The following is a 12,053-nucleotide window of genomic DNA, read 5'->3' as shown; positions in this document are numbered from 1 at the left end:
TCCAGCAACACATTTTCACCTCTCTAAATGTGCAAGCCACATAATAGTGAGACTTGTGGGTGTGCCACTTGAAACTCAAACTCATTTTTGCAATTTGCACCTCTTCCTGCACACACCATCCAGGACACCGGGCGGGTCCTTGACTTCACTGTCCAATGTAAAATTTGGAGTACTTGCAAAGTTTCAAACATCTTTCAGGCATGCTAAGCTTCATACTGAGATCCACCAAAGTCATTAAAAAATGAATTAAGAGAGTGCTGAATTGATGCTGACTCATTAAAAACTACCTTTATTTCCCTCTCATTGGACATGAAGTGATGAACCAATGTTGAATTCATACCTTCACTGGAGTGGTGCTGCTGGAGAACCCGAGCAGTGGAAGTGAACATTTTGCCATTTGCTGTCCCGACGGTGCCAGACCCGTGTCTCCTCTGACTGGGTTGTCCGTGGCCTACCCTGAATGTCTATATACTGGGTGAGGCGAATGTATGCTATGCAGGCAGCATCTTCTCCAATTAGATGCACGTGAGGATTCAAAATAGTTGTGTGGATGGGTTTGCTGTTTTTAGATAACACTGCATGAGAGAAAGAGTTGAACAGTTGTTGATTTTATTAACTACTGTGGAGAAGTTCATTTACTTTACATCAACGGGAATTCTCTATGTGGCGAAACAGAAAAAGGCACACAATTTTCAGTTTCTGTGAGCAACAAGTGCTCCTTAATTTGTCCTGTTTTAGTACATCTATAAGTATGTTGTGTGGACACTTCAGTACATTAGACTAAAATAGGTCACTGAATTCCTAATCTCTGCTTCAGTGCTGATGAGATGCAGCCTATCCCAGAGAAGTGATCCGATAAAGGTATGTTACCTTCTCACAACCTAGTAACAACTTTGAAAATGAAATTACTCAAAGCAAGGCAATCAGTTGCGTCTCCGTAGTCCACCATATGCACAGATGGGCATGAACAGAAAATGGGATGGTGATAGATCAATCCTTGTCTTGGAATTTGGGAGAAGACTGTTTATGTGACAGGCCAGTTTTTGGAATTGAACTGGGGAGGTTGCCTCTCAAATGAGATGGCAGTCAGACATCACCCAGCCGATGTAGAGATTGTATTCATTGCCAGCATTTCAGAATATTCTCATTAAATACTTTCCCAAGGACTTGTAATATTTATTGGCCGATCTGCCAAAACTGACACCAAAAGATAGAAAATGAGACATTTTTGAAAAGAAAGCAGGAATAGTTGACCAGGAGTATCCCCCCTAAGTATTAACTGTAATACTATCCCTCATCAAAAATGTACTGTACCTTTAAGGGGGAATGAAAGTTGTTTTGCACTGAGAGCTGGCAGGTACCTGTACTGTGACTGACTAGCAGTCTCAAAGTGTGCTGGAAAATTGAAAATATGTAACATTTGGCTGTGAAACAAATACCTGCATTTTGGCTGCTATGTTGACAACAATTCAAATTTAACTAATCAGTTTAAATTATGCCGCAGGATACTAAAACCCAATCTTTGAATTTACTGATTGTCTCTTGATTAGATTGCCTGGAGCAGTGTTTTTTAGAGCAATATGATGGTGCTATTTTCTGAATCTGTACATTTTGAGGGAGCAAAAATGGCCTTTAGAAGAGTGATATGCTCTTGTCAGATGTGGGAGTTTAGGGATAATTTACATTACTGCAGATTATGTCTGCAGGAAATGTCTTTGGTTGCAAATCCTATCAGATCGAATGGGATGGTTGGAACAATCGTTAGAGACAATGAGGAATTTACAAGGGCAAGGGGGTGTGATGGATGGCAGTTATCGCAAGGAGAAAAGCCGAAGATAGTCAGATAATTGGGTGAACTCCAGGAAAGGTAAGAGAGGTATGTTAGGTAGTATCCCTATTTCAAACAAGTATGCTGTTTTGGAAAATGTAGGCGTTGATGGACTTTCAGGGATCAAGACAGGCCCTAATAATATAGTGATAGGTAAGGTGGGTTCTAAGCGATCGATAGTGATAGGTACATGTCAGAGTTAGAGGCACAGACAGATGTTTCTGTAGCCAGCAGTGAAAAATCAGAATGGTGTGTTGCCTCCCTGGTGCCAGGATCAAGCATGACTCAGAGAGGGTGCAGAATGTTCTCAAAAGGGAGTGGGACCAGCAGGAGGTCATTGTACACATTGGAACCAACGACATAGGAAGAGAAAAGGATCTGAAGGGAGGATTGAGAAAGTTAGGCAGAATTTAGAAAGGAGGCCCTTTGAGGTAGTAATATCTGCATTACTCCCGGTGCTGAGGATACAGCAGATGAATGCATGGCTGAGGAGCACATGCACGGGAGAAGGATTCATTTTGTTGGATCACTAGAACCTCTTCTGGGGTAGAAGTGACGTGTACAAGGAGGATGGATTGCACCTAATATACTGGCAGGGAGATTTGCTAGAGGTGCTGGCGAGGATTTAAACTGAAAAGGTGGGGGTGGGATGGAGACCCAGGGTGACTGCGAGGAAAGAGATCAATCTGAAACTGATTGTCAGAAGCGACTCAAACAGTCAGGGCAGGCAGGAACTAAACAGAGAACAAGGTAGGGCTCATAAGCTATATTTACTTCAATGCGAGGGGCCTAACAGGGAAGGCAGATGAACTCAGGGCATGGTTAGGAACATGGGACTGGATATCATAGCAATTACAGAAATGTGATTCAGGGATGATAGGACTGGCAGCTGAATGTTCCAGGATACTACAGGAAGGATAGAAAAGGGGGCAAAAGAGGAGGAGGAGTGGCATTTTTAATAAGAGATAGTATTACAGCGAATACTTAGTGGGGGGATACTCCTGGGAATATATCCAGAGAAGTTATTTGGTTAGAACTAAGAAATAAGAAAGGGATCATCACCTTATTGGGATTGCATTGTAGACCCTCTGATAGTCTGTGGGAAATGATGAGAAAAACTTTTAAGTAGATTTCAGTTATCTGTAAGAATAATAGGGTGGTTATGGTAGGGGATTTTAACTTTCTAAACAGATTGGGACTGCCATAATGTTAAGGGTGTCGACGGAGGGAATTTGTTAATTATGTACAAGAAAATTTTCTGATTCAGTATGTGGATGTACCCACTAGCAAAGGTGTAAAACTTGATATACTCTTGGGAAATAAGGCAGGGCAGGTGACTGAGGAGTCAGTGGGGGAGCACTCCAGTGACCATTATTCTATTAGTTTTCAAATAGTGATGGAAAAGGATAGACTGGACCTAAAAGTTGAAGTTCTAAATTGGAGGAAGGCTAATTTTGATGGTATTAGGCAAGAACATTCAAAAGCTGACTGGGAGCAGATATCTGCAGGTAAAGGGAAATGGGAAGCCTTCAGAAATGAGATAATGAGAGTCCAGAGACAGTATGTTAGGTTGGAAAGAAAGGCTGGTAGGTGTGGGGAATTCTGGATGATGAGAGAAATTGAGGCTTTGGTAGAAGAAAAAGAAGAAAGCATATGTCAGGTGAGATCAGAGTGAATCCTTAGAGTATAAAGGCAGTAGGAGGACACTTAAGAGGGAGATCCGGAAGGCATAAAGGGAACGTGCGATGGCTTTGGCAAACTGGGTTAAAGAGAATCCACAGGATTTTTATAAATACATTAAGGACAAAAGATTAAGTAGGGAGAGAATAAGGCCCCTCAAAGATCAGCAGTTGGCTTTTGTGTGGAACTGCAGGAGTATTTTGCATCAGGTTTTACTATGGAGAAGGACATGGAAGATATAGAATGTGGAGAAATAGATGGTGACATCTCAAAAAATGTCCATATTTACTGAGGAGGTGGGTGGTGCTGGATGTCTTGAAATACATAAAGGTTAATAAATCCCCAGGACCTGATCAGGTGTACCCTAGCACTCTGTGGGACGCTTGGGAACTGAGTGCTGGGTCCTTTGCTGAGATATTTGTATCATCGATAGCCACAGGTGAGATGCTGAAATACTGGAGGTTGGCTAACGTGGTACTTAAGAAAGGACAAGCCAGGGAAGTATAGATTGGTGAGCCCAACACTGGGTGGTGGGCAAGTTGTTGGAGGGAATCCTGAGGGACAGGATGTACATGTATTTGGAAAGGCAAGGAGTGATTAGGGATAGTCAACATGGCTTTGTGCGTGGGAAATCACGGTGGACGTGATCTTTATGGACTTAAATAAGGTTCGAACTCATGGAATACAAAGCGAACTAGCCATTTGGATACAGAACTGGCTCGAAGGTGGAAGACAGAGGGTGGTGGTGGAAGTTGCTTCGACCTGTGACCAGTGGAATGCCACAAGGATCGGTGCTGGTTCTGCTACTTTTTGTCATTTTTCTAAACGATTTAGGTGTGAACATAGGAAGTATAGTTAGTATGTTTGCAGACTACACCAAAATTTTAAGTGCAGTTGACAGCGAAGAAGGTTACCTCAGATTACAATGGGATCTTGATCAGATGGGCCAATGGGCTGAGAAGTGGCAGATGGAGTTTAATTTAGATAAACGTGAGGTGTTGCATTTTGCAAAACCGAACCTTAGCAAGACTTATATCCCTAATGGTCCTCGGGTATCCAAGGGAGTGTTGAACAAAGAGACCTTGGAGTGCAGGTTCACAGCTCCTTCAAAGTAGAGTTACAGGTAGAAAGGAAGTGAAGAAGGCATTTGGGATGCTTTCCTTTATTGGTCAGAGCAGTGACTAAAGGAGTTGACAGGTTATATTGCGGCCGTACAGGACGTCGGTTAGGTCACTTTTGGAATATTGCATGCAATTCTGGTCTCCTGATCGGAAGGGTGTTGTGAAACTTGAAAGGGTTCACAGAAGATTTATAAGGATGTTGCCAAGTTGGAGGATTTGAGCTATAGGGAAAGTCTGAATAGGCTCGGTCTGTTTTCCCTGGAGCGTCAGAGGCTGAGGATCAATCTTATAGAGGTTTATAAAGTCATGAGGAACATGGATAGGATAAATAGATAAAGTTTTTTTACTGGGGTGAGGTTGTCCAAAACTAGAGCACATTAGTTTAGGGTGAGAGGGGAAAGATATAAAAGGGACCTAAGGGGCAGCTATTTCACACAGAGGATGATGCATGTCTGGGATGAGGTGCCAGAGGAAGTTGTGGAGGCTGGTACAACTGCAGCATTTAAAAGGCATCTGGATGGGTATATGAATAGGAAGGATTAAGAGGGATATGGGCCAAGTGTTGGCAAACGGGACTAGCGCTCCAAGGTCTCTTTGTTCAACACTCCCTTGGTCGGCATGGACAAGTTAGATGGAAGGGTCTGTTTCTGTACTGCCCCTCTCTATGACGATATTGAACCAATGAGACAATCCAATGTTTGAGGTATAAAGAAGCAGGCATTTTGAGAGTTAGCCAGAGAGCGAGCAACTGCCATCGTCAGAGTAACTACCAGCAAAACACTATCAAAGGTACCTTTTTCTTATGAAACATCTTTGCAGCAAAAGACTGAAAAAAGATCCAGGGAGATCTACAGCCAAAAGGAGACAGACTCTGACAATGACAGCCACTGTGTAGTTTTGAAGATTAAGTTGATGTAATTTTAAGAGGGACTTTTATTGAATCAATATATTGTTACAGAGTTGGAGGTAGATAACAAACCTTTAAGAGAAAGGAGGCTTAGAGTTGCAAATACTTGTTGTTTAATGTTTACTTTTACAGAATAAAATTGATATTTTTGGAATTTGGGGAGCTCTCCGTCACTCATACTGTAACAGATTATGAGGCGATATGAGCTTTGCTGTGTGTTTGGTTTAATTAGCAGAAGGTTTTATCACCATGTTGTAACAATACTATCAAATATGTACTGATTATAGGAACCGTCATTGAAAGAAATCACCGTTCCACAATATTCTGAGAAAAAGGGCTAAGAAACCATAAGGATAACGGAAGCTAGAACATACTCTGCTGGAGACATCAGGCAAGCACACTTTTTCACTATTTTCCAAATCATGAATGAGAAAAAAATGCTTACAGTTCTCGAAATAAAATCTGTGGAAGTCCATTCCTTCAACAAGGTTACCCAAAGCTTCAGGTTCAAATGAGGTCAGTCCTGGGTCGCATATTTTCCTGAAAATAATTAATAAAATTAATAAAAGTTTTCAGGAAGTGGAATTTCTCAGTATGACCAGGGATGACAAATTACACAAGTGGTCTGTTACTTCCACTGAGGTCTGAAATGCAATTGTTTAGGACCAAGCTGTGGGGAAAAACCTGCGTAGAATGGTTGTTGTGTGGTATCAAAATTCATAAGGATGCAATTTGCAATCTTGTCCATATCAAAGCTGAAAAATCTTTGCAACACAAATTAGGAGGAGACTTCAGGTACCAAGTCCAAGCTTCAAGAGAATGTTTCTCACCACTGTACAGGTTACACTTTAAAAATCTATACTAAATGAGAGACATTTCGGAAGTATCCAGACTATCATGGAAACTTTTAAAATTTTACCTTCCGAAAAATTTATTTGGGGAGAAAATCACTAGCATTTTTTGCCCATCTAAACTGAACTTGAATAAATGATGGTGAGACACTCGCTGCAGTCCTTGGAGCATAGTTACACTCTTTATGTTGTTTAAATTCCAAGCCTTTGACCCAGCCACAGTAAAGGACAAGTCAGGATGGTGTATGGCTTGGAGAGGAACTTGCAATTGAACCTGTTTCCATGCATCTGTTGCTTGGATCCTGCTGGCTCATTTAGGTTGTGAGTTTGGAAAGTAGTGTTGAAGGAGCCTTCATGAGGCATTGGTGATTAGGGGAAAGGAGGTGGATGTGGTGCCAATTAAGCAGGATGTTTTGTCGTGGAGACTGTCAAGCTTCTTAAGCAATGTTGGAGTTGCACTCAACTGGGATTGTTCCATCACACATTTCACTTCTTACTTGTGCCTGGTCTATGGTGGATAGGCTCTGGGGAGTTAGGACTCAGCTACTTGCAACAGTATTCCTAGCCTATGACCTGCTCTTGTAACCACTGGATTTATATGGTGAGTCCAGTTCAGTTTTTAGTTGATGGCAACCTCCCAGGATGTTGACAGTGGGGGATTCAATGATGATCATGTGAAGGGGTGATGGGTCAATTCTTGGCACTTGTCACCTGTTTGGTTTGATAATTACTTGCCTTAAATATCCCTAGAATAGAGATGTTGAGAACGGAACAGTTACAAAGTGTTTATGAGTGGAAAAGATATTCTTTTCACTTACGCATAAGCTTCAAAGTCTCCGTTGTTGATGGCTTCGATCAGCTGCTCAGTTAACTTGATGATTTCTTGCTTGCGAGCTGGAAAAATAAAAAGAAGAAAATGGGACATCTGATACCATCAAATGTCATCACTATTTGGGGACAAAAAATTCGCAGTTTGATTCCCTGCTTAATGGTATCAATTCCCATTTACAGTAATTCACTTTCTTACGTAGCGAAATAAAATTGGTGCCGAGAATAGCTGGTGATACTAACTTTTACAATTAACTTAAAACTTGTATTTTGGATTGTTACCGTAATTTCACGAAAAAAAACCTGGGCTGTAACCTAATTAGCATTATTATAATGTGCTTCTGAGAACAAAATAAAACGTGTAATTCCGCACAATGAATCGATCCCACGTCAAAATGGCCCTGTACAATACCTGATAAAACTACCCTCTCATCCATGTACATAAAGATTTAAACCCATTCATAATCACGCGAAGACAGCTAATTCCCTTGTTCACACAAACAGTTTAAAATGTTAGCCATCTCCACTTTTGCAATAACTTACCTCTTACCTGTAGGAAGACCGAAGTTGGCCAGCCATCTGCAAAAAAAGTCGCACATATAACCCGCCCACGAATATAAGCCACATTGCCTTTGGAATACGTTTTAAGATATACCCTGCAGGTTGTTTTCGTGAAAGTACGGTAATTACTTAAGACTTGCGACTCTTCGAAATGTGATGTCCTTCGAGTTGTTTGTTTGCAAAAGAGAAGACATATAACACACAAGAGACAATACTTCAAGCAACGTTCCTAGAGTCCGTGAACAAGATGCATCATTGGCTGTGCCTAACCTTTAATTGAAACTGCTTAATGTATGTAGTGCTTGCACTTTTAAGCTATAAACTGTTTTGTTGTTATTCAAGAAGGGTACCTGAAACCTCCGCCACTTGAAATAGTAGCTGTTAGCACTGAACACAAATTGGGTTCGTTGCTGTCAATGAAACGGTTCCTAAGAGGCTTCCTTGATTTGATAAGGTAACAATGCAAAATGTGTGTGAATTGCTGTGTTTAACAGTCATACATTGCATTTCAACACAAAATGCAGTATCAGTGATGGTCTGAGAATTTTAAAACGAAGCAATAGAAAATAATATGTGAATAATTCAGAGACAGTATCCCAGACCTTATGAAGTCTTGTCACTTGGAGAGAAAGATTTGGTTGGTTTAAGATTATACTTATTCATAGTTTTACAGTGCTTTCCTCTGAACAGTCAGTCATTACCCTCTGACTGGAAATATTATTTAAACCCATTTTTTCTGAAATGACACATCATGCCAAAGGTAGGGCTTACAGAAGTCGACATGCTTAAACACACTTCATCGATAGATTTCTGAAAGTATCCAAATTCACCCCAAGATCATTTTATAACTAGATCTTTGAAATTGTAAGTAATGTTGACAACAGAATACACTCCCCCCATGACATTGCTCAATCATCACAGGCAGAAAAGTTTTAAGCATGTCACAATGGAAAAAGATGAAATTCTATGCTCCTCACATATTGGAATGTTCCTTGGAGACAGAGAACACAGTAAACTCTGTGGTCTGACTGAGAGCATCAAAATCCTTGCTCATAAAACTAAACACTCCTTCATACTCGCATGACAATAGATCTCTCACCCATGCTTTGTGACAACAACAACTGATTAATTCTCATCAATTTTGGGCTGTTTCATTCTAGTTCAATTTCATTCAAGGAGAAAAATAATCAGGTCCCTTCAGTATTACATTGACAAACTTTATGTGCCCACAGGTGTAATAAAGTTGAACATTTATATTTTGAAAACCTTATCTAATGTCACATCAATACACCAATGTCTAAGTTTATTAGCTGTGAGTACCTGAGACTGAAATTGTCAAAATTATATGAAATGGCACAAAACAACGTTCAGTCAAGTTAATCACAGCATGAGAGACTCCACAAATACAACACACCTTTTATCTTCCAGCCTGATTTGGAATTTTCAAATACAATAGCACATGGTCGCATCTTGGCTCTGTTGAGATGAAGCTCTCATCAGCTTGAGATCTGGATAATGGAACATGTCCAAGACTATTTCGAACAACAGAACACAGATGGAGCACAGCAGTTCTGCAAATCTTTGAATCTATGTATTTGAAGTTCAATGGGTCACTTTTGACAACTTAAGATTTTATATTTAACATCAGCTGCTAAATCTCCAAGCCTCGGCCATGCACAGCAGACTGTGAGCTAAATGTACAGCTTGCCAAGTCTGGAAGCCCAAATGGTCTAGTGAAAACAACTTTAAGTAAGACAAATAAAATTTTCCATTACATCCACATTTGTCATTGGCGGCTGTACTTGGCAAATAGTGGCACTCGTATGGATCTGACCCGTTAAAAGCAGCTTGACATATTCCCTAAAAAATGAACAACATCAGCATATAGCTCAAGGCAATGATAGTTTTGTTTGTGATTGTTCTCAAGCTCTCAAAGTATCAAAAAATACTTTTTTCATTCATACTAAGATTATAGTGCGGTATCAGCTGAGTAGGTATACCCAACCTTCTGTTGCTACCACAGATAGAACTTGAGGCATAACTTGCAGGCATTTCTGCAAATCTGTTGTTCATAAATTTAAGGTTATAGGTTGAAGCATCGGTTATCAACCATGGCTGGGGAATAGAAAGAGGAGGGGGTGGTGGTGAGTAGATACGACATGAAGGAGAAGAAGATCCTGAACCCAGCTCAGTTCATTGGGAAAGAATGCATGAGATATCATCTACTGACTTTCTCTAAAACAAAGCTAGATTGTGAAGTGTGCAATGGAGCAGCGAGATCATAAGGAATAGAACCTCAGCTAGCAAGGAAAGGAGTTCTGAAAGTCATCATTCACCATATGGAGAAGCAGATGAATTTCTATGTCCCCAGCAGCTACTTGCAATTGTGTTTGCAAGAAAAAACAAGATTTTCCCTCCTATCCTCAAGAAAGAGAATTTCCACCTTCAGGTGGAGCCTTCCTATTTGTCTCGACAAGAATCAAAAGAGTATAAAGTTTTGATTGGTGGTAGAGGCAACTCATCGCCTTCTCCCATTTTCTTCCTCCTCTGCCCATACTTGGCTCTGGCATTCCTCTTCCTCGTAATGACCCCTTTACCCAGCTCTTGCAGGAACTCCTCTCCATTCAATTCATATTGAAACCGTTTTCTCTACCAAGGAATTTCAGGCAGTCCAGGAATTAAACCATGAGTCCACTGGTGCAATTGAAGTGTGACCCAGAGTAACTGAATTTAAGATATCCATTTAAGATTTGGCTAATTTGGTGTCCATTTCAAATTAGAGAGATACGCTCTGTCTTTGCTCCTGAACTGTCCCACATTATCCAGAAAATTATCAAGTGTTTCATTTAATCCATACTAGTGTTCGAAGATATTAACTTACCTGATGATTCTACATTCATTCCTTTCAAAGAAACAATAAATGAATAAAAGTGACTTACTTCATATCTGAACTCTCAAATTAGGAACAGAAGTAGGCTTCTTAGCCCCTCAGGCCTGCTCAGCCATTCAGTTTCCTGAAGAAGGGCTTATGCCCGAAACGTCGATTCTCCTGTTCCCTGGATGCTGCCTGACCTGCTGCGCTTTTCCAGCAACACATTTTCAGCTCATTCAGTAACATCACAATTCCAACAAGTTGTCTTTTTAAAGCTGTTTTGTTTTTGGGTGTAATTGCAATTCTGTTTTCTTCCTTCCAGTTAACTTATTTTAAATCCATGAAAATGCAGCAAGTTTAGGAAAACATTTAAAAGCAAAACCACAAATCAACCTTTAAAATCCAAAGTTTAAATGGAAAAGGGCATTGTTTCCACTGGGGACCAAAAGGAGAATAAATGCATTTGAGAACGGTTTCATTTATGATGGATCAGTTCCTTTTCTGAGACACTGCACATTAGGAGTGTTATGTAGAATATACTTTAGAAAGAACTAGGACTTCAAGCTTTCTCAAGACAATGAGGCATAAGCAGTAAACGCAAACCATACCAACTGATGTCCATATCTCCATTCCATCCCCACCATCGTCCATAAAACAATAAACAGAACATTTACAGGTCTCACTGTTTCTCTGAAATGAAACTTGGTGCAGCTGCAGTAGTTATAACAGACAAGAAACTGGGCTCCGTACTTCAGCTGGGAAGGGAACACCTGCCTCTTCTGGAAATATCCACTGATGCACATCAGGCAAATGGTATCGATGGCATAATCTGAAGACTGAAGAACGTACAAATGCTCTCACATGCGAAATAACAGGTCAGTGAATTCCCAGAGCTTGACAGATGCCTGTGAAGTTGTATCCGAACCAGATCTATTAGGTGTATTTGAAAATGTTCTTTCTCTTACGAAAGCAGGGCAGGATCAAGTGCACTTCTCTGATTGGCAAATGCAGCATAATACGAAAGGCCAAGGTTTCTAGATGCACGCAGTGTGAATTTGGTGGTGTCTGAACAGGAAATGTGAGTGAGCCTACTATAATTGAATCAAATATCCATAACTTGGCAAGAGGATAGGGAGTTAGCACCAGGAGCTATCACAAGTTGCCATTCCAAAAACTTTCGGCAAGGTTGACAAACTAGGAGGATATTTCTTCAAGAGAAATTAAAGGAAAAAAAGTCAAAGCATTGTATGCTTGCCTCAGACACAACTGTTTCAGAGATAAAAGCACTGAGAGGATGTGATATTTTTGGCTGCAGCTATATCAACTATTCTATAAGGAACATTAACATGTTTTTTTCACTCTTATTTCTGTTAGACCTATTGTGCTTTTGCAGCAATTTTTTTTT

At 40.4% G+C, this 12,053-nt stretch overlaps 1 protein-coding gene across 50 annotated transcripts in view; it reads right to left on the bottom strand.

The window, feature by feature from the left end:
* LOC122543116 (calcium/calmodulin-dependent protein kinase type II subunit beta) overlaps window positions 1-12,053 on the bottom strand; it is a 265,513-nt gene that overhangs the window by 3,055 nt on the left and 250,405 nt on the right. For all 50 annotated transcript variants that reach the window (XM_043681394.1, XM_043681397.1, XM_043681395.1 and 47 more), the window contains 3 exons: window positions 7,206-7,281; window positions 5,982-6,076; window positions 341-575 (listed from right to left, as the gene is read on the bottom strand). In XM_043681394.1, coding sequence (XP_043537329.1) covers window positions 343-575; window positions 5,982-6,076; window positions 7,206-7,281 — 404 coding nt within the window. In that variant the 3' untranslated portion in view covers window positions 341-342. The remainder of the gene's footprint in view (window positions 1-340; window positions 576-5,981; window positions 6,077-7,205; window positions 7,282-12,053) is intronic.

The sequence above is a fragment of the Chiloscyllium plagiosum genome, chromosome 42 (genome assembly GCF_004010195.1).
Source record: "Chiloscyllium plagiosum isolate BGI_BamShark_2017 chromosome 42, ASM401019v2, whole genome shotgun sequence".
Taxonomy (NCBI): domain Eukaryota; kingdom Metazoa; phylum Chordata; class Chondrichthyes; order Orectolobiformes; family Hemiscylliidae; genus Chiloscyllium; species Chiloscyllium plagiosum.
The sequence above is the reverse complement of the archived record's forward strand: the minus strand, read 5'-3'. Positions and strand labels throughout refer to the sequence as shown.